The sequence below is a fragment of the Hyperolius riggenbachi genome, chromosome 1 (assembly GCF_040937935.1).
Source record: "Hyperolius riggenbachi isolate aHypRig1 chromosome 1, aHypRig1.pri, whole genome shotgun sequence".
Lineage (NCBI taxonomy): Eukaryota > Metazoa > Chordata > Amphibia > Anura > Hyperoliidae > Hyperolius > Hyperolius riggenbachi.
The window spans coordinates 178,235,064-178,258,230 of NC_090646.1; the positions used below are offsets into that span (position 1 = coordinate 178,235,064).

Sequence of the window (23,167 nt, forward strand, 5' to 3'; positions counted from 1 at the left end):
ACCGGGGCTCAGCGTGGCTGAATGGCAGACCACGGGAAGACGGAGTGGGACTCCTTATTGTTTCATCTCTGGGTACTGTGTCTTAAGAACACCTAAAGTAAACCTAATGTGGCCAGTTTAACTTAACTGGTTTTTCTTCTAGGTCCCTGTAGTCCTTCTGCGCCCTGGCAGACATTCAGCAGCTGTGCCGTTTCGACAGCCATGGCAGGTAGCATTGCGCAGGCTTGCACAGTTCACGGAGGCGTGTGGTGAAGGCCGTGCATGCGTAGTAGCAAACTGTCAGTCAACGAGCTTTCAGAGGGGCACAGCTGCTGCATTGATCTGCACGGAATGTCTACAAGGGCACAGGCGGCTGGAAAAAGCCCCAGGTAAGTTAAACTGGCTATTTTAGGTTTAATTTAGTTGCCCTATAAAAAGATTTAGCTGTTTCCTCTTATGGAAGAAAGCAGGGAAAAATCTCCCAGATGGTGAAAAAGAGGGCAATAAACCCTGGAAAGTGTTTGAAACACCTTTAAATGAAAACTGAAGTGAGAATGAAATTGAGGCTGCCATATTCATTTCCTATTAAACAATACTAGTTGCCTGGCAGCCCTGCTGATCTATTTGGCTGCAGTAGTGTCTGAATCACAGCAGAAACAAACACACGCACATGCAGCTAATCTTGACAGATCTGACAATAATGTCAGAAAGGACTGATCTGCTGCATGCTTGTTTAGGGTCTATGGCTGAAAGTATTAGAGGCAGAGGATCAGCAGGACAGATAGGCAACTGGTATTGCTTAAAGTGGACCTGAACTCTGGCATAGGACAGAAGAAAAACAGAGAAATGCACCTTGTAAGTATTTAAGGTGTGCAAAAATGAAAAAAAAATCCACAGCACCACATCAGTAATATATAGCTCTATTATTGTATTAAAGAGGAGCTGTTAGGTATAAGGTCTCAGAGAAAATAAACACATATATCAGTAGCTAAAGATTGGCTGTACTTACATTACATATGCATTTCACTGTCCACGTTTGTACTTCACAGAATTTGTATATAGTATATGCAGAGATTGATGCTCCTGACAGCTCATGGCAGGTTCCATGTTTTTCTGACTTCTATGAAGCCAAATGTGTCGTCATGTCCTGCCTGCTTCCTGATCACAGAAAAGCTCGTACTGAATAACACAGTGTGCAGTGAATATTAATGAGCCATGTGGCTAGGAACAATAGCTGACTCCTGCAGTGTACTCTGCCCGGAGATTTATCAGTGCTACGCGCTGGACTGATTACAAGCTGCTGTAACGTCTCATTAGCAGCCGAGGGGAGGGCCCCAGAATGCTTTGCAGTATAGTATGCGGCTTGCGTCCTGCTTGGGTCTAACAGCTTTGCTGATAAGCACACATCAAAGGTAAGAGAGGTTTTTTATCTTCACTAATGCCTTTTTGGCTTCCTTCTAAACTGTTTAACACAGGAGAATAGAGGTTTAAATTAGCTTCTGCAGCCTGACAGTTACTCTTTAAAAATACAAAGAATTATCCATGACAGCAACAGACGCTGTTTCGGACATGTAGTCCTTCCTCAAGTTGTATCAGGCTGTCTCTGATATGTTCCAACACCACAATCCTTTAAATACTGATTGAGAACATACATGAACCAATCAGACTGCAAAGAGGATGCAGAAGACCTGATGGAAGACTATTCTGAACTTGTGCAGTCCCATTTATGTCATCATAAATGTCAGATTAACCATTTCTGCCACCCGGACATGATGCTCACGTCCAGGCGGCTGCTCTGCTGCGGTGCCGTGCTTCAGCACACTCCCGCGTGCGATCGCGCCCCCATGCTGTCCCCTGGTAGCCCTGGGATCAGTGAACGGGAACATGGTTCCCGATCACCGATCCGTGTCCCCAGCAGAAAAACCGAAGCGCTCTGACTAGAGGCTTCAGTCTTTCTGCAAAAAAAGTTTCCCGTGCTCCTTGTGCTTCCGGTGATCGAGAAGCACAAGGAGGAAAAAATAAACTCAAGGTGGCCATCTTGTGGCCAAATAGTAAAACTACAGCTACATATTTTTTACATTAGAAATTACACATATAATAACATTAAAAATGATCTGTTTATTTCCCACACCAAAATATTACCCAAATATTTTTTTTTAATGGAAAAAAAATTACAATTAAAAAAAAAAAAAGACAAATAGCTACCTAAGGGTCTGAACTTTTTAAATATGCATTTGAAGGGGGTATACTACGAACACTTTTTTAATTATAAGCTTGTAAATAGTGATGGACGCAAAACAGAAAAAATGCACCTTTATTTCCAACTAAAATATTGGCGCCATACATTGTGATATGGACAAAATTTAAATGGTGTCATAACCGAGACAAACGGGCAAATAAAATACATAGGTTTTAATTATGGTAGCATGGATTATTTTAAAGCTATAATGGACGAACACTGAGAAATAATGATTTTTTTCTATTTTTTTTATTAATCCTGATAAAATGCATTTATAAAAAAATAATTCTTAGCAAAATGTACCTCCCAAAGAAAGCCTAATTAGTGGCGGAAAAAATAAGATATAGATCAATAAATTGTGTTAAGTAGTGATAAAGTTATTAGCGAATGAATGGGAGGTGAAAATTGCCCTGATCCACAAGGTGAAAAATCCCCGCGGGCTGAAATGGTTAAAACGGTGCCTCTTGATTTATACACCTCCATGGTTGAAAGTCTCTTCTTGATTGCATGTGGCAAGGCATTCCAAATGGTAAGTGCAGCATGACAAAAGGCTCTGACTTTAAGGCCTCTTTTCCATGAACTGTTGAGCTGTGTGCTGAGCAAGCAGTTGCCAGGCAGCAGTAAGCAGTTACCAGGCAGCAGTGAGCAGTTGTGAGAGTTTGGGAGGCATTTCACTGCCTAGAAACAGAGGCCTAAAGGTTTTGAGTAGGAGTCTGGGGGTGGTCAAGTTATTACTATACTGAGTGCACAGGGTCAGACTGTGACACTGGGGGCCCACCAAAGAAATTTCAACCTGGGGCCCACACATCCCATGAATGCGGTGAAAAAAGTTTGTGACCATGCACCGGAAGGTGGGCGTGGTCATGATGTATTATGGACAGGGCCAAATGTACATGATCTTAGCAGCATTGTAATTCAGAGTCACTGCTGCCCAGAAAAAACTTTGCATAGAGTCCCCTCCTTCAATATAAAGTAATGTCCTACTTTGCAGAGGTTGTGACCGCAGAGGTTGCGACTGCTTCGGGGCCCTTGGGCTAAAAGGGTCCGAGGGCCCTCCCTCAATTACAGTATTACTTCTCTATTGGTCCTGTGCTCATTATAATCACTTCTATAGATACTTTGAATAGTGGTAATCATTAACAAGCTATTTCCCATCCCCTTCTTGCACCTCAGACGCTGTAGTTGCCATTGGCAGGTTTTGGTGCGTCGTATCAATTGTTATGTATAGAGTGCTTGCGGGGCCCCATTGTAAAATTTGCATCGAGGCCTACAGCTCCTTAGCTACGCCACTGCTCTCAGCATGAGTGATTACAGCACTGAGAAGAGAATTTTTGTGCTGCAGGTAGCAATTGGAGCTCTGTCAGACAAGGAGGGGGGCCCACCGAGGGAAAAAAAACTGTACTACTGTGGCCCAGTTCCGACCCTGTGAGTGCAGCAGTCTCAACACTGGCTTGTAAAAAAAGCATACTATAAAGCTTCCTACACATGCTAAATGGTTCTCAGCCGAGAATCTAGTGTCTACAGCAGCACCCGTTCCTCCCTGGGTGTCTGCAAGAGATCCGGACTGCAGGATCATCTCACCCAAGCCCTGGCTAACTCCACTGTTCTCCCTCCTTGCCCTTCCCACTATGCCCTGCATTGTATGTCGCCCACCCCTACACCCTCCATAGAAACAATGCAGCCTTGACCCCAAATTGTCGCTGGAGGGGCCAAGTCCTAATCCTTGGCCCTGCTAGGTATGTATGAGAGTAGGGGTATATATATATATATATATATATATATATATATATATATATATATATATATATATATATATATATATATATATATATACATACATACATACATAAACTTGTTAGGCAAATAATACATAACATTTTACAAGATACTTGGAAATGACTAGGATGTGTGCTATAAAACAGAGCCTCAAGTAGCAGAGGTAGAGTAGCAAAGCTTCTGGATCTATTAACACACGAGTTTCATACAGAAAACCCGGCACATGGTGACGCAGAACACCATGGTCACCCAAATACGTGAGCTCTTGAGCCTCTCCCTCAGGAACAACCCCCCAGTGCCCGCTTTACGATGAGGCAACCTTAAAATCGCCGCACTTTATCCCCCCAAAGCCTACATCATAATCAGAATTATCAGCAGCTTTTAGTAACAGCACTGCGCAAGCGCGTAAGACGACGATCGGAGATGCGCCTTTCATCGTCATTCCCTTCCCCTTCCCACCTCCTCCCACGTGACAGCTGCAAAAAGACGTGATTTGCGTCGTCTCCTAGCAACGACCACCGCTTTACCAGCAGCGGATCTGATTATCTCTCGTTAAACGGACCAGCCGGGGAAACCGTAGCTTGCTTTGTACGGAGGAGGAAGGGTCGGAGAGAGAGGTAATCTGAAGTAGAAGCGATCAACATGTTTGTGCACACGCCTGAGCCTATGCTACACACATAGTTTAATTAGATCGAATTGTCCAGCCTGAACTAGGCTCAGTCTTATAGTTAAAGGGGTTGTGTTGAGCTTTTAAAAAACAAAAACTGCCACTTATCTGGGGCTTTTATTGGCCCCCTGCAGCTGGAATGTCCAGCGCCGTCCTTTTTCGATGTGCCGTTCCCTGCCGCCATCACCGGTGTAATTATTCGTCTAACTAGACGAATAGAAGTGTAGCCGTGCGCGTGCTCGCTTTTGCACAAGTCAGCGGGAGCTTACTGCGCAGGTGCAGTATGAAGTTTTCCTATACTGCGCCTTGCCAGGAAGTTCCCGCGCGCAGTCACGCTTCTATTCGTCTAGTAAGAAGAATAATTACACTGGTGACGGCGGCGGGGAACAGCGCATCGGAAGAGGACGGTGCGGGACATTCCAGCTGAAGGGAGCCAAAATAAGCCCCAGGTAAGGGGCAGTTTTTGTTTTTTAAAAGCTCAACAAAACTCCTTTAACCCTCCTGGCGGTTTGTAAAAATCCGCCAGGGGGCAGCAAATACGTTTTTAAAAAAAAAAAAATTTTTTTTCATGTAGCGAGACGAGGTCTCGCTACATGATAGCCGCTGCTCGGCGGCATCCCCCCAGCCGGCGATCGGAGATCAATCTCTTGGAGGGCTTCCCCCGTCGCCATGGCGACGGGGCGGGATGACGTCACCGACGTCGTGACGTCAAAGGGGACTCCGATCCACCCCACGGCGCTGCCTGGCACTGATTGGCCAGGCAGCGCACGGGGTCTGGGAGGGGGGGCAGCTGCGGCGACGCGTATAGCGGCGGATCGGCGGGTAGCGGCGGCGATCGGACACTGCACGCAGCTAGCAAAAGTTATGCAAATCGGCCCAGCGGGGCCTGAGCGGTGCCTCCCGGCGGCATAGCCCGTGCTCAGCACGGGCTTACCGCCAGGGAGGTTAAAGAGACTCTGTAACAAAAATTGCATCCTGTTTTTTATCATCCTACAAGTTCCAAAAGCTATTCTAATGTGTTCTGGCTTACTGCAGCACTTTGTACTATCACAGTCTCTGTAATAAATCAATGTATCTTTCCCCTGTCAGACTTGTCAGCCTGTGTCTGGAAGGCTGCCAAGTTCTTCAGTGTTGTGGTTCTGCTATGCACTCCCCCCTCAGGGGGGAAAGAAACACACAAATTGATCTCTTGAGATTCAAAAGGAAAGCTGTATACAGCCTGCTTGTGTATGGATGTATTTTCTATGTGTGGACATACTGTACATCAACCTACTTCCTGTTTTGGTGGCCATTTTGTTTGTTTATAAACAAACTTTTTAAAACTGTTTTTAACCACTTTTAATGCGGCGGGAAGCGGCGAAATTGTGACAGAGGGTAATAGGAGATGTCCCCTAACGCACTGGTATGTTTACTTTTGTGCGATTTTAACAATACAGATTCTCTTTAAGGTGGCCATAGATCTGGCAATTTGGCAGCCGATTGTCTATCCGATTCGATAAATTATAGAATCGGATGCAAATTGGTGTAATCACAAGTGTACCCCATTGACGATTCTGCAAATTTCAGCCAGAAATTGGTAGAATGTTTGAATCGGACATGTTGCGAAATCTCGGGCCAACGTGGTTGATGGAGTATGTGGCAGTAGTGATGTGCGATATTGGGACAAATGTCAACCGCAGCTGCTATCCTCCCAAATGTAAGCGTGACCCCCTCCCCTTGCATTTATACTTCATCTGTCTGCTGTTGACCACCACAGAGCCCATTCATCTTCTGTGCCTCACTCGCTGCCATCATATAGCATGTGGCGCATGTGTGGTGTCAAACATGTGCCACTAATGGCGGTAGCAAGTGAGGTGCGGAATATGGGCACCGTGGCGGTCGATAGTGGACAGGTATAGCATAAATGCACGGACAGGGGGGCAGCGGCAGATGCGGCGTCACAAGACCAATTCCCGAGAGATTTCATGCTGAAATTGATCAGGAATCAACTTACGGTGTATGTTCTGTCTCTTGGTCAAATCTGCCCATACATCGCTAGATGTATGGGCACTTTAACGATTAGGGAATGGGATTTAAGGTAAATAGACACCAGGAAGGATCTGGTTAGACTGCAAGAAGTAATTTTTTCCCACTACACAATGCAAGCACAAACACATTTTTGTACACTCGTAACTGATGCGTTGCGATGAACTATAGCACGGATGTTGCTGGTTGCAACATGATATAACTTGTTAAAGTGTTCCCGGCCAAGTTAGCACGCGTATTGGACACTGAGCCCGACCCAATTTACTTATTCTCCTATGTTTACTCCTAGGTCATATTTTCACAACTTATTGATAAAATGCCTTTTAGCCACCAGCAAGCATGACAATACTTTTGCCAGTACACCTATTTTTGGTACTTTTTCAATTGCAAAGCACAGACAAGTTATTTTAAACAGAGAAATTATCTTTTAGGAGAAAACATAGGTGAAAAAGTGAATTGGATTGGGCCCTATGTGTGGTGTGTCATAACTGACAGCAGCACGTGTGGTGTCTGAAAAAAAGCAAGCTACTGTCATTTTGTCTCCCCCTGCACAAGTAAAAATGCATTAGATCAGGTGTGTCGGACTCAAATACAAAGTGGGCCGAAATTGAACACTGGAACCTAGTTCCAGGCCAACCTCAATGGCTACTGGCCACCTTCCTACCTTATAAAGTTCCCTGGTTTCTAATGGCCCTCCTGTTTGGGGACTAGGCTTTCGATAGACATTGACCGTCTTTGGCGGTTATCGTATTGCTAGATTGAGTTTTGGAAGAAATCCCTAAGTGCTGGTCCTTGTGGACTTTATAATGGCTCCCCTCCAACCTCTATACAGTTCCCTGGTGTCTAGTGGTCCTCCTTCCCTCCCCTATACAGTTCCCTGGTGTCTAGTGGCCCCCACCCTCCCCTATACAGTTCCCTATTGTTAAGTGTTTTCCCCCAACCTCCCCTATATGGCTTCCCTGGTGTTCTAGGGCTTCACCTCCATTATAGCTTCTGTGGTTGTCTAGAGTGGGCCAAACATAATGCAAAGTGGGGAAACCACTCGGGGCCAAATTTAATGTCTCTGAGGGCCAGATTTGGCCTGCGGGCCTGAGCTTGACATGTATGCATTAGATGGAAACAGTCCATTGATTTTAAATAAGCTTCTACTTCTAATGTGTGTTTTATGTGCAGAAAACTGCTGGAATTTGGGTCAGGTGGAAATACAAATAAGTAAAATTTGACTCGCACACCAGCAAGTGAATATGCAAAAAAGTTTATATGCTATATATATATATATATATATATATATATATATATATATATATATATATATATATATATATATATATATATATATATATATATATATATATATATATTGCAATGAGACAAATCATTAGCAAATATATACATCAAGTGCAACATAACATCATGAGCAAACAGTTAGATCGTAGACTCCATCTCAAAAAAAGTGTGGTATATTAGGGTATATTCACAGTTCACAGTGGAACCGGATTTCCAATGGCTAGCTGAATCATACAATGCAGTATCAGCTTCGTTGGTCTGTTGTGGTCCGTTTGGAGTCTGGAGGCCAATGCGAGTTCCGCCACAGGCTTCTGAGGGAAATGCATCCGCTAATCATGCAAGTCAGGACATTGCAATTCATCTGATCCATTTCAATCCATCATGTGCGGACATTATTAATAAAATAGGAAGCATTGACATCTGTGTTTCCAGTCAAGCAAAGCCGATAAAAAAATGTCAAATTTGCTATGTAGTGTGAACTGAGCCTTATTCACATGTACTAGTACAGTGTTCTCTCCAGAAATTTTTTCCAGCCGGGTGGCAGGAAAATATAGTGGGGCAGGGAAATACAGGGCCCCAGAGCCATCTGACAGGGGACACATAGAATCACACAGTATACACAGAGACACACACACACACACATACACACACACAGAGACACACACACACACACGCAGCTTCCCTCAGACATAGGAAAAGCTTACCCCTGACGCTGCAGGAGCACGTGGAGGAGGCGGGGTCGCTAAGGCTGCAGTAAATATTAATGAGGATAAAGGCTCATACACACATCAGACCATAGTCTTTGGAAAATGAAAGATCACAGACCAATTTTACTCCCTTCCATGTAGTATGAGAGCCATACCTACACAGTCTATTCTATGGAGCTGAACTCCTCATCAGACAGAAATCTTTGCAAGATGCTGTAGACATTCAAAAGATCAGTATCTGCAAAAGATCTGTTCCTGCAAAAGATCCGTTCCTGCAAAATGCATTCACAGTCTATGATATCTGCAGATCATCATACACACCTTGTTTAACAGACATTCATCTGCAGATCAGATCCACCAGGATGGATTTTCAGATCTGCAGATGATTGTCTGTTCTGCAGATGAATGTCAGTTAAACAAGGTGTGTATGATGATCTGCAGATCTCATAGACTATCATTGCATTTTGCAGAAATGGATCTTTGGCAGGAACAGATCTTTTGCAGATACTGATCTTTTGTGTCTGTACAGCATCTGTGTGTGCAGCATCTTGCAAAGGTTTCTATCTGATGGGGAGTTCAGCTCCATAGAAAAGACTGTGTAGAGTATGGCTCCCATACTACATGGAAGGGTGTAAAATTGGTCTGTGATCTTTCATTTTCAAAAGACTATGGTCTGATGTGTGTATGTGGCCTAAGAGGCAGAACGCACACACTGGCAGCTCTCCTGTTCCGTTGCTCCATCAAATTCAGCCTACCATCATCTGTAAAATACAAATCACACTAAGGTCTCTTGCACACTACATGCGATTCCGATTCACATTTTTTAATCGTTTTTAGGCTTCTTTTACATGCGATTCTGATTTTTAATTGGTCCAGCATGCTGCATTTTTTCTGCTTTTTGTTCTTGTGTTGATAGCATCCAGGGAAAATCGGAATTGTAAATTGCAAATCGGAATTGCAAACGGATTTGTGATTTGCAGTGTGCAAGAGGCCTGACATGCGATTCCGATTTTTAATATGTACTGCATCCTGCAATTTTTTTTTTCTGCATTTTTCTATTTTAATAGCATCCAGTGCAAATTGCATACAAAAAAACATACATATGCAATTTAGTGTCTATTTTAGTTTCTGGGAGCCTGTGAAGTAGTTATCCCTTGTTTTATAATGCTGATATAGTGTACTTAGACAGGATAACACTCAGAACCTGTGTCCGGTCTGTGCAGCCATCTTCTGTATATGTGCTTGTCCCTATAGAAGCCTGACTGTTGTGATCGTGGCATTTCCTCCTCAGGCCTATGTATCCATCATCTGGCTTTCAGTCCTGTAGGCATATGAGGAGCACTGTTACGTTTCCTTAAGGGACATCTGAAGTGAAAAAAGAATGATGAGAACAACAATTGGATCTATCCTCCTTCTCCTAAAAATGATGTGTTGTCTTTTATATTTAAATCTACTGTTTCATTGTCTCTGCTCAATGGCACATTCATTGATGTATGCCAGAGCTAAATACTATGAACTATTGACCCTTTTTATCTCTTTCCTGCTCTCAGAAGCCATGTATAACCAGGAAAGTGTTTAACCACTTAACAACCTCTGCCACGCTTATCTACGCCCCTTTAAAATTCACCTGAGTCACAGGGGCGTAGATAGGCAACTCCTGTTTATTTTCCTGCTGTGCGCGATCGCGTGCGCGTTCGCGTCCGCGTTCGCGTCCGCGTTCGCATGCACGCGGACGTGCATACGCGTCGGGCACCCGCTGGTCTGTGATTGGCTGATGTGAACATGTGTTCACAAAGCCAATGACAGTGCTTATTCATGCAGAATGTGTGTAAACATTGTATCAGTCACTATGCTGTTACAGTTACTGAGATCACTCGTGAGAGGATCTCAGATAACTAACACAGCATTAGTGACTGATCAGCATCAGTGAGGTTTTTTTTAAATAAATTATACCCCCATTAAGCCCATTAACCCTTGCCTCCTTTAAATGTGAAAATTGCTGTGGTTTTTAGGTGAAAAACCCCGTGGTAGAGAAGTGGTTAATGGCTGTTATTCCTTATCAGTGAGGGTTCCCGGATAATCTGACCCAGTCCTGTACCCGACAGAAACAGTTTATGCATACCTGAAGTTTAACTGTTTCAGGCAGAGAAAGGGGAAAAAAAGCAATACAACATTATTATTTGTGTACAAACACATCTATCTCATCCTGTCACCTCGGATGTCCTTTAAGATCCGATTTGCATAGGTAAACATATTCATGCGGAAAGACCTGACAGTGCTCTCTGCATCCTTAACACTAAGAAACAAACCTTAGCACAGATTCCCTTTGAGTGTCTTTAAATAATGACAATATTTCTATTTTTTTTATTGCAGTGCACAGTAAACGTGCCAATCGAAACACTCTAAATGAAATGTAAAGCACTTTTTCCCTAAACCATCGCCCTGTGTCTGCTTTCAAAATGGATGGTGATGAGGAGAATTTAAGCACTCTCTTGGCGTACACAAAGAGTCCCAAGATAACAAAAAGAACTTCATTCCAGGTATAGTTGGTGTTACGTACTTTCTCTTAGTCTAACTAGACCCTAAAGTACAACAAACTCTGCCAGGATTTAAAGGACCACTCCTGTGAAGAAAATGAAGCGATTTAATTCAGGGCTGTGGAGTTGGTACTATAATCATCTGACACCAACTCCGACTCCTCAATTTATGAAACCACTGACTCCAAGTACACAAAATGACTCAGAATCCTTGGTCTAATACTTACCAGGGTTGTGTACAAAAATCATCTGACTCCTCGGTTTATGAAATTTCCAACTCCGACTCCAGGTACCCAAAATTGCTTCGACTCCAACTCCGACTCCACAGCCCTCATTAAATTCTAACAGAACCGACAGGACTTGGACTAGTCCATCTCCTCTTGGGGAATTCTCAGGGTTTTCTTTGGCTTCAAAAGCATTTCCTGAACAGCAGTTGCTAAGTCTAACAGATAAAATAGTGTGCAAGTAAGTAGAGAGGCTGGCTGGTATCTATAACTATATTGGCAATTAAACTGCCATTTAGTAAATGCATTTAAAAACTGAGAATCCCCATGAGGAGATGGACTAGTCTAAAACCTGTCAGATTTTATCCGCTTTTCATTTTTCCGCTGGAGTGGTCCTTTAACGGTCTGCTATGCTATTAGGTGGCAAGAATTTGCAGCTTTCAACTGGGATATACATGGTTCCCACCAGGAACAGTATTCTCTTAATTTACTGTATAAAAATCACTGAAATTAAAACGTGGACAGTACAATACATCTGTTATGTAAGTAGATCAAGTATTTATCTACTTATATATGTGTTTTTTTCCCTGGCATAGTATGGCTAATCCTCCCCCTTTAAAAAGCGCTCGTTAAGCGCTCAGCAATCACAAGTGTTCAGAAAAGTGCTTATAGTGTGGCTCCAACCTTAACTAGCAAAAGTTGTGAGTTTAGGAAGACGGTGCCAACTGTAGAACAAGGAAGGGAGTCCCCATGTGAATTAAAGTGAACTTGAGGTGAGAGTTATATAGAGGCTGTTATATTTATTTCCTTTCAAGCAATACCAGTTGCCTGGCTGTCCTGCTGATCCTCTGCTTCTAATACTTTCAGTCATAGACTCTGAACATGCATATGGAGATCAGGTGTATCTGACAATACTTTCAGAACTGACAAGATTAGCTGCATGTTTGTTTCTGCTGTGATTCAGACACTACTGCAGCCAAATAGATCATCAGGGCTGCCAGGCAACTGGTATTGTTTAAAAGGAAACAAATATTGCAGCCTCCATATCACTGTCACCTCAAGTTCACTTTAAATAAAACCTGTAACTACAAAAAGTTCCCCTGGGGGGTACTCCCTTTGGCTGGGGGAAGCCTCCGGATCGCATCGAGGCTTCCCTGTTCTTCTGTGTCCCACGGCGGTCTCACTGTGCCCCTCCGAACAGCGGGGATGTAAATATTTACCTTCCCGTCTCCGTCGCAGGAGCAGTATTGGCTCTCCGCTCGGAGATTGGTGGAAATAGCCGATCTCCGTCGGGCCGCTCTACTGCGCAGGCGCAAGTCTCCTGCTCCTGCATAGTAGAGCGGACCCAACAGAGATCGGCTATTTCTGCCTATCTCCGTGCTGAGAGCCGCAACAGCGCCCCCGCTGGAGCCAGGGAGAGTAAATATATCAAGCCTTGTCAGGCTTGTCGAGCCAGGATTGTGGGACGGTTCGGGGGAGCCAGCGCTGGATTGCCTGCAGCTAAATGGGAGGGGGAAGCCTCATTGGGACCCTGAGGCTTCCCCCTCTTGAGGTGAGTACCCCCCAGGGGAACCCTTTTTTTGTTACAGAGTCTCTTTAAAGAGACTCTGTAACAAAATGTTCAGCCTTATTTCTTCTATCCTATAAGTTCCTATACCTAGAAAATAGCTGCTCAAACCCATTTTAGCAAATTACAAAGGAGTTTATTGTGCATTAAATATAATAAATACAGTGCTGTGCCTGTCCCACATATGCTATTCCCCAATAAATAACACGGACGCTGCCCACGCGTCACCACCCGCACATGTTACCCCCAGCAATAGAGAAGAACCACTTCAGGTAAGTCTCACTGCCTTGCCCTAAGTGCACTATTGGTCAGATCTGTGATGACAAAGCCACTTGACATGAGCTGTGTTTGAATCAACAAAGGGAGTATCCCTTCTCACGGCGTCTCCCCAATAAGTAGCAAAACTTCCACATGCAGTCTCAGCAAAGCAGGGAGGGGGGGGGGGGGGTCAACACCATGCAAAGCAATGTCCAGTTCTAAGGCATAAAAGCTCTTGGTGTATCTGGTCACATATAGATATTAGTAGGTGCTTACCCAGCACCCTCCTGGGTGCTAGTAGTGGTCGCGTTGTACAGAGTCCGGGCTGGGTAGGCTGGTCACCGTTCAAATGCTCCACCCCGCTCCTATTGCGGGGGAGCTTTTAAGATATGGAGGATGTCTTTCTCTTTACCCCGTCAGGGACGTCTCCCTGTAACGGGGAAGGTAGGTGCTGTCACAGTGTAGCGCTGCTGAGGGGTAGCGTTGCCAGGAGGGGACACTCTTAGCCTCTTTCCTCCCGGTGCCGCTCGATCACACGTCGCGGCCAACGCTAAAGTTTCCCCGCTGTCTTCCGCTGACGTCACTTTTCCTCTACCTCCAAAGACAGTGGCCCAGGGATTCGATGCAGGTACTCTTTTTATTGTGCATCCATCTTCAACATTAAAATCCAAGTTTGTTTTGCCGAATCCCCGCAGCAGAGCGAGTGTCATGTCCCCCAGAAATGCCCTGAGGGCATTTCTGGGGGACATGACACTCGCTCTGCTGCGGGGATTCGGCAAAACAAACTTGGATTTTAATGTTGAAGATGGATGCACAATAAAAAGAGTACCTGCATCGAATCCCTGGGCCACCGTCTTTGGAGGTAGAGGAAAAGTGACGTCAGCGGAAGACAGCGGGGAAACTTTAGCGTTGGCCGCGACGTGTGATCGAGCGGCACCGGGAGGAAAGAGGCTAAGAGTGTCCCCTCCTGGCAACGCTACCCCTCAGCAGCGCTACACTGTGACAGCACCTACCTTCCCCGTTACAGGGAGACGTCCCTGACGGGGTAAAGAGAAAGACATCCTCCATATCTTAAAAGCTCCCCCGCAATAGGAGCGGGGTGGAGCATTTGAACGGTGACCAGCCTACCCAGCCCGGACTCTGTACAACGCGACCACTACTAGCACCCAGGAGGGTGCTGGGTAAGCACCTACTAATATCTATATGTGACCAGATACACCAAGAGCTTTTATGCCTTAGAACTGGACATTGCTTTGCATGGTGTTGACCCCCCCCCCCCCCCCCCCTCCCTGCTTTGCTGAGACTGCATGTGGAAGTTTTGCTACTTATTGGGGAGACGCCGTGAGAAGGGATACTCCCTTTGTTGATTCAAACACAGCTCATGTCAAGTGGCTTTGTCATCACAGATCTGACCAATAGTGCACTTAGGGCAAGGCAGTGAGACTTACCTGAAGTGGTTCTTCTCTATTGCTGGGGGTAACGTGCGGGTGGTGACGCGTGGGCAGCGTCCGTGTTATTTATTGGGGAATAGCATATGTGGGACAGGCACAGCACTGTATTTATTATATTTAATGCACAATAAACTCCTTTGTAATTTGCTAAAATGGGTTTGAGCAGCTATTTTCTATATGTTTAGGTGTGCTAAGCACACAAGTGTACGTGATAATTTTTCTAAGTTCCTATACCTGTTCTAATGGGCTCTGGCTTACTGCAGCCTTTCCTAGTTGCACAGTGGCTGTGTTATCTCTGTTCTATAATCTAATCTTCTTTCCTCTGTCGGACTCAGGCTGGAATGTGCTGGTCTGCTTGTGATAGGATAGAAGCTATACACATCCTCTCCAGGCCCCCTCCGAGCTCTGTATGACTCTCACACACTGAGCTACTCTCAGCCTATCACATGCTGTTAGCAGCCATGTCTTCTGTTTGTAAAAACTGCCTAAAACTGGCAATTACAAGCCAAGATTGCAGCAGGGAGTGGCAGAAACAGCACAGAGGGGCCCAGGAGAACATAATGAATAGAATGGTTTGCGTTTTATTGTAAGAATTTTAGCGTACAGATTCTCTTTAAGGGAATGTGGTTCTGACTTTCTGCAGGAAAGGGGGGGGGGGGGGGGGTTGATCAGATTGCACTGCATCACAGGGGAAATCAACACCTGTGTATCAGATTAGAATATAGCAAAACTCACTAATTTTAGAAATCGTGCATTTTTTTAAAATACATGTAAGAGCTGCCCATGAATTAGGGCTTTAGACTGCATGATGACCCTAGCAAACAAGTATATGCGCTGCAGGAATCACAAAAACAATTGAAGCACCTGGATTATGTTCTTCTGTCAGGTTCTTAGTGATGTCTCTGTTGATCAGATTGTGTCACTTCCTGTTGTGATGCCTACTGATTGATTATGTAATGGCCACTGAATTCCCAAAAATTCAAGTAGAAAAGACACTATTTTAGATGTTTTTTTGCCTGACTGTTAATAATTAATTGGAAGAGAGGTGTTTTGTGATTAAAGGTTTATCTTCTAATTTTTATTTATTTATTTATTTTTTTACATTTGGCATGATCAATTTTAGGATGAACTGAAGAAAGCTCTTAATGCCCGGGTTTCCCGTCAGCAGGCTCTTGAAGAACATGGAAATTCTGATTATTCTGACGAGTTTGAAAGTGATGGTATGTCAGTTATCTGATGCACATTCATAGTGCTTATTATCTGGCAGGTTGAGAGTTTGCTGTTCTTTCACTGTAGCCTCACTTCCTGTGCTGGGATTGAGAGTTAGAGAAAAAGTGGGAAGCAGTAGGGTTGTTGGGGGATTACAGCCCCCCTAGGCCTAATGAAAGCCATCTCACCCAAACCTTATAAACCCCTGTATAAGTGTCCTCTGTCTACATTGCCCCCAGCTGTCCAGCGCTTACTTTATAAACACATCCGTTCAACCCTCAGAGAAAACTTTCCTAAGTTATACTTGTCCATTCATATTTTCGTTAGGCTTCACAGGAGAATGACATCCTGTATTGACTTTCTGTTTCCTTTTCACTTGTATTTAAATCAATTAGAGAACTGTAGTGAAAATAAAGTCATGAATACAATTTTCTTATTTTTTACAATATTCATTTATAAATTATAAAGTCAGTAATTGCCCACTGTAAAATGTTTTCTCACCCTGAGTTACGTTCTAAAATTTATCACTGGTGGCAACATCTTTATGGTACGTTCACACTGCACGTGTTTCCAACTGCGTTTTGGAAACGCGTGCAGGAGGCCGACACACACGACATCAGACAGTGCATAGAGTGCACTGTCTGATGTTCACACTGCATGCGTTCTGGACCTGTGCGGTCCGGGAACGCATGCTGCACGCAGATTTAGCAAAAACGCGCGGCTGTCCCATTCACTTTTCAGTGATGGGATCAGCCACGCAACGCATACAAACGCGGATGGCGTGCGTTCGTACGCGTTGCTTTCCGCATGCGTGGCCATCCGCGTTTGTAATGTGAACCGGCCCTATGTCCTGTCAGGTACAGCTCTGTGAAATCTATTGGGGACATTTATCAAGAGTGTCTGAGACAAAATCTTGATGGGTTTTTAGAAATCCATGCAGAACGGTCTCAGGCATCATAAGAAATCATTATAGTGCAGATCCCTTCCACAACTGTTGTAAAATAGGAGGAGCTCTCAGACAGTGCAGTGTGTGAGAATAATTGCTGTTGCTGAGGTAACCAATACATCTGCTGTACTGATACCAGCAGGCTCTGAGGAGGAATTCAGCAGGGGGAGGAGCACCTCACAAATTATGTCTAGCCTGCACTCTGTGGAACTGCTGGGCACTTAAGTCACACACAAAAAAAAAAAAAAAAGAGTTTTACTCACCTGGGGCCTCCCTCAGCCCCCTGCAGCTGATCGGTGCCCTCGCCGTGTCTCTCCGATCCTCCCGTCTCCGCCGGCGACCACTTCCGGTTTCGCCGACTGGACCCGACAGGCTGGGAACGCGAGTGATTCTTCGCTTTCCCAGCCACAATATCGCCCCCTATACTGCTATTGTGACAAGGAAGGCCGCAATAGCAGCACAGGGGGAGATATTGTGGCTGGGAACGGGAAGAATCACTCGCATTCTCAGCCTGTCGGGTCCTGCCGGCGAAACCGGAAGTGGTCGCCGGCGGGGACGGGAGGATCAGAGAAACACGGCGAGGGCACCAATCAGCTGAGGGAAGCCCCAGGTGAGTAAAACTCATTTTTTTTTGTGACTTAAGGTTCACTTTAAGCCCTTCTTATTCTGTGGCAGTTTAGGGATGGATTTGCACTTTTCTTAACTGTAGTGCTGCTCTAGAAATTCAAGCTAAGCTGCCACTATTACCTAGAATTTAAAGAGAAAACAACCAAGAATTGAACTTTATCCCAATCAGTAGTTGAAACCCCATTTTACATGAGAAATCTATTCCTTTTCACAAGTGGATCAGCAGGGGGCTCTGTATGGCTTGTGGTGAAGCCCCTTTCACAGGAGACTGTGAGGACCATTTTGACTGTGAGGACCATTCTGTGAATCTCATTGCACTGTGACAAATAGCTGTTTACAGCTGTTTCCAACTGCCAAAAATAGCAAGCAGCAGGTACTTCCACTTACATCACCTGCCAGCAAAAAAAATGTCATGTGATAAATGTCAGAATGTACTGTAAATCAAGGTGAGGAAAGCTTTTACAACGGGCAAACACAGACTAAATAATTTATACATAATTATTGTAAAAATGAAGCACTTATTTTTATTACATAATTTTCACTGGAGTTCCTCTTTAAGAAGGTTCTTGTTATCATGCAGAACTGTTCTCCCTGCTGGTTAGAACAGATTAAAAAGAAAAATCTGTTGATAATGCTTTGATAAATCTCCCCCAGTGTTTCTGAGAGTTCGGAAGCCAGTGAAAATAATGCCAGGTCTCCCAGAATGCTCTGAGGAGAATTCTGCATAGCTAAAGAACCTAGGATAAGCATCACTGGGAGGGCGGAGCTAAATATCAATATACAGCAATATATAAATATAGGAAGTGTTTCTCATGCTGCAATCAGGAACATTTTATAATGGCAGGTCATTACTGCAAATGTTGGTTGCCAGGGATTTTTATGGGTTGTGGAAAACCATAACGTAACACATTTAATGATGGAATACTTTTTAAATAGGCTAGATTTCCGTTTGATTTTGGGTATCACTTGTACATAGACCGTGTTTCCTAATGACAATTAAGATACTTTCAAATGAAGTTCAACGTTTAATTTATATCTTTTAAATTAATTCTCATCCCTTTCCCTGCAATAACTTTTCTAGGTTTTGCTTCAAACCTTTAAACCACAGTTGCTAGAGCACTGTGCACTGTGATTGGCACTGCTTTGAAAACTGTATTCAACCATAATCCCCAAAGGGGAGAGTCGTTATGGAACTCACAGAGTGTCTATGTATTATAACCATGGTGACAACTGTAGTCAGAGTGGCAGTTAGCCTTTCTTATAACCTGGGAATTTGGAGTAGTGCATAACATCTATCATGCATTACTGAAGAGACGACTTAAAGGGGTTCTCTGGGGGGTGTTGAAAATAAAAACAGACACTTACCTGGGGCTTCTACTGGCCCCCTGCAGCTGTAATGTCCCATGCCGTCCTCCAACAATCCGCCATTCCCTGCCGCCGGCCCCGGTATAACCCGGCATCTCATCTAACTGCGGCTAGGTCGGCATCGTTCTGGCCTCTCCCATGGTCCCACTGTCTGGTCTGGTAATCCGGCAACTTCCAAGCAAGCCGCACGTCCACGCTTGCCGCATCATCATGATGGGCGATATCAGCCTTCTACACATGCATGGTTCTCTAAACACTGTACTGCGCATAGGCAGGAGGCTGACTTCTGCTGCACTTCGGGGGCACACAGACCACTTGCTTGAAAGTCGCCGGATTACTGGACCAGACAGTGAGACCACGGAAGAGGTCAGGAAGATGTCGGGGGACCCCGAGGGCTGCGGGGGGCTGGAGCAAGCCACCTGTAAGTCCCGATTTTGATGTTAACCACTTCACCCCCCCCCCCCCCCCCCAGTGCTAAATTTCTCCGTCCCTCTGCGCACCGCTTCACGCCCAGGGACGGAGAAAGGCGCACTTGTTTATTTACTGGCTGGGAGTGGGCGGGGAACTCTCGCGCACACTCCAGCCAACCCGCACAGCAGGTGACTAATTGGATGTTAGGAACGAAATTAGCCTCGCCGATTGTGAGTAGAATGAAGACTGCTTTAAACAGAAGCCGTCTTCATTCAAAACAAGGTAACGTAAACAAACGTGCAGCGCGCGATCGCGCGCCCCCGCGACCCGCGTGCGCGCACACACCCCGGCTCTGCAGTACAATGATTGGTTATGGGGACTCTCCAGTCCCCAATAACCAATCATAGTACATAAATACTAGAATGGAGACAGCGCTGAAAGGTAAAAATAGCGCTGGTGTTTCAGGGGTAAAACCCCTCAGTTGTGAAATGGTTAAGTACAGCTCAGGGTCCCGATAACATACATATTAAATTTACTAGCAGACCTAAGCCCGTTTTAAAAATGGGCTCTAGGTCTATCTCACCGTCGACACGGCCGCAGGTCAGCGCACGCGCCCGCCACGCATTCGCCGCATGCGCGCGTGCCCACCGCATGCACTCGCCGCTCGCACACGCGAGCTAATACCGCTGGAGCCAAGTAAGAAGCTTGATGAAGATGTAAATACCGTTATTGTGAATAGGAATGGAAATACCAGCCTCTCTATTGCTGTCTCTACAGTTGTTTGAGCACGTTTTAGAAAAAAGAGAATGTATGCCATATCACTTGTGTATGCCGTTTTACTGATTTACTCTTCATTCTTTCTTTTTAGATAGTTTAGAGGAGTCTCTTAATATGACCAAAACAATTACATCAAAACCAAAGAAATCGTTCCATGATTTCCATTTATCAGATGGTGAGGAAAGTCCACAAGACAAAGTGTCCTTTATGAAGACTAAGAAGCAAGAAAGCAAACAGCCAGAGCATGACATGACCAGAGTTAATACCAGCAAAGGAGATTATGACTTTTTCTCACCCAAATCACCTCTTTCTGGTGAAGTGACAAAAGGACACTTTACACCTGAAGACAGAAGCCTAAGACCTACCCCAAAGCCAAGAGAGTCTCGGGTGAAGCCATCAACATCATGTAAGCATTCTTAAGATACGGTTAAAGTTAATAGAGTGAACCTGAAGTAGGGGAAAAAAGTTAAATAGTTACTTTATTAGTGGCTAGCCTCTGTATATTCCAAACACATCCCCCTATGTACCTTAAGCCCACTGACCCAGCGCTGCGACCCTCTAAGCATATTTAACAAAGGCTTGTTGAATATGCTTTCATGGGTGCGCTCCCATCAGTGTGCTACTGCATCTGTACTGTGGAAGCGTGAGTATGGTCCATGCCTGCCCAATAACATGAAACCACTTGTGCACAGCTTTTGCATTCATGCACAAGCAACTTTGTGCTACTCGGCATGCGCAGTTCATACTTACGCATGTGCAGTATGGCCGTTCTTGTACACAGACAGGAGCATGGCTGAAGAAGAAGGTTCCGGCCAGCAGCGTTGTGGTTGAGGAGGACATGGGCAGCTCTGGACCAACCAGGAACTCCCCACTGCCTTTTTCTTCTCACAGGTTTACTTTAAATACTTGTAAAAGGCTTGGTGTTAAAGTTCATTAGTTATAATAGTTTCTTAGGCAGACATCCTGTGCTCATAATGATGCACTTAGCACTGAATGTAAAATTAAGGCTACTTACACACTAAGACGTTGCGTTAGGTGCTACGTTAAGGTCGCATAACGTGCACCTAACGCAACGCATGGTGGTGGTGGCAGAGGACGTTAGCAAAGAGCCGCGTTAAGCGGCTCTTTGATGCGTCCGTGATGCGTACTATAGTACGCATGCGCTGGTGGAGACCACGTGAGCGGAACACTCCGCATCACGTGGTCCCGCCAGTGACGTCAGCACAGTGCAGTGAATATTAATTAGCCATGTGGCTAATCACTGCGCCTGTGCAAGCAGGCTAACGCGGCAAAGCCGCTCTAACGCCGTAGCATGCTATGCACAATTGAAGGTAAAGAGGCTCCCTGGTTGAAATAAAAGCATCTAAAAACAGCTTAAAATCGAGGAAATAATATTAGGTGGCTTACCTCAATAACGAAATCCTTGTATATGACAAAAGATTTTTATTTAGCACAGGCAACGCGTTTCGCGGGTCTAAGCCAGCTTCATCAGGCCAATAAAAGTGCCAAATGAACAAGTCGATATGGCAAAGGGAGCCTCTCTTTGCCATATCGACTTGTTCATTTGGCACTTTTATTGGCCTGATGAAGCGGGCTTGGACCCGCGAAACGCGTTGCCTGTGCTAAATAAAAATCTTTTGTCATATACAAGGATTTCATTATTGAGGTAAGCCACCTCATATTATTTCCTCGATTTTAAGCTGTTTTTAGATGCTTTTATTTCAACCAGGGTGCCTCTTTACCTTCAATTGTGCATAGCTATACCCCCAAACAATCTGTGTTTGAGGGGTGGTGACAGACCACCTGTGGGTGCCCCACAGTGGACACCTGTCCCTACTTTTTCAAGGAGAGCGACCACATCCAGGTCCCGGCTGGGACTACCCCGAGTGGAGTCGGGTTTATGGTCTCCACCTGCCTCCTACGGTTGGTTGCCCTTGCAACCTCCTTTTGTGAGTAGTAATTTATTGAAATTCCTTTTTTCAATTGCATACTAATATACTACACTATTGGGCTCCCGTATTTGTCTCCTATATTTTTTTCCCTGCAAGGTGCTGAGACACCCCCACTACACGCCGTAGCATGCTGCACTTTAGATTGACGTGCAGCGTTACAATGTAACGCAACGTGGGCACTGTGAACTGCCCATTGAAGTTACATTGCTGTGCGTTGGGGAGCGTTACAGGCTGCACTAACGTGCGCCTGTAACGTCTCACTGTGAAAGCAGCCTAAATGTATTACCTTAAAGTGTACCTGAGCAGAATTGTGACTTAAAAAAACAGATACTTACCTACAAAGAGGGAATCCTCTTTAGGGCTCTTTTCCACTATGGCGTTTGCGATGGCTGAATCGCAAAACCGCAAACCGCTGGTGATTTTACAAATCGCTACAGTTTGCTTTTAACATAGGAATCGCGGTAGGTCATTTCCACTACCGCGATTCGTTTTTGACCTGATCGCGATCGCACGGCGGAGCGATTATTGCCGCGATTTTGCTATGCAGTGCATAGCATAGCAAAATCACCGCCGCAAACGTCGGGAAATCGCCGGTCATTTTTTACATTTTGCGATTCAGCAATCGCTAGCGTTCAGCGCGAACACTAGCAACTGCTAATGGAAAAGGGCCCTTAGGGCCTGTTCACAATGAAGTGAAACACACTGCGTTTAATGGAACGCAGTTAAAGGAACCCTGAGCAGACATAAAAACGGGCAAATGAACTTACCTGGGGCTCCCTCCAGCCCTTCCTATTTGATGAAGTTACTCGGCACCCTCAGGGCTCCCTCCAGTCTGCCCCCCTTGGCTCGGTAAGAGCGGCGACTTTGGCCAAAGTCGAAGGCCATTGCGCATGCGCAGTTTTCTCGCTGGTGCGTAAGCGTTCTGTGCATGCGCAGTTCTTGAAAGAATGCACTGCGTGTGCACAAAACCCTTATGCTGAAGGCCACGGGAGCGAGACAGCCGCGCTTGTGAACTGGCCCGCAACTTCGGGCGAAGCTGCCGCTCTAACGGAGCAGCTGGGAGCAGAATGGAGGGAGCCCAGAGGAAGACCCCAGGTAAGTTCATATGTCTGTTTTTTTTATATAGATTCCTTTATTTATAGAATTTTTTTTTTTCCAATACA

The 23,167-nt window shown here is 45.1% G+C and overlaps 1 protein-coding gene across 1 annotated transcript in view; it reads left to right on the forward strand.

Moving 5' to 3' along the window:
* Window positions 1-4,495: 4,495 nt before the first annotated feature.
* Window positions 4,496-23,167, forward strand: part of MAP9 (microtubule associated protein 9) — a 101,095-nt gene continuing 82,423 nt past the window's right edge. The window contains exons 1-4 of the mRNA XM_068278885.1: window positions 4,496-4,611; window positions 11,054-11,220; window positions 15,841-15,937; window positions 20,144-20,458. Coding sequence (XP_068134986.1) covers window positions 11,140-11,220; window positions 15,841-15,937; window positions 20,144-20,458 — 493 coding nt within the window. The 5' untranslated portion in view covers window positions 4,496-4,611; window positions 11,054-11,139. The remainder of the gene's footprint in view (window positions 4,612-11,053; window positions 11,221-15,840; window positions 15,938-20,143; window positions 20,459-23,167) is intronic.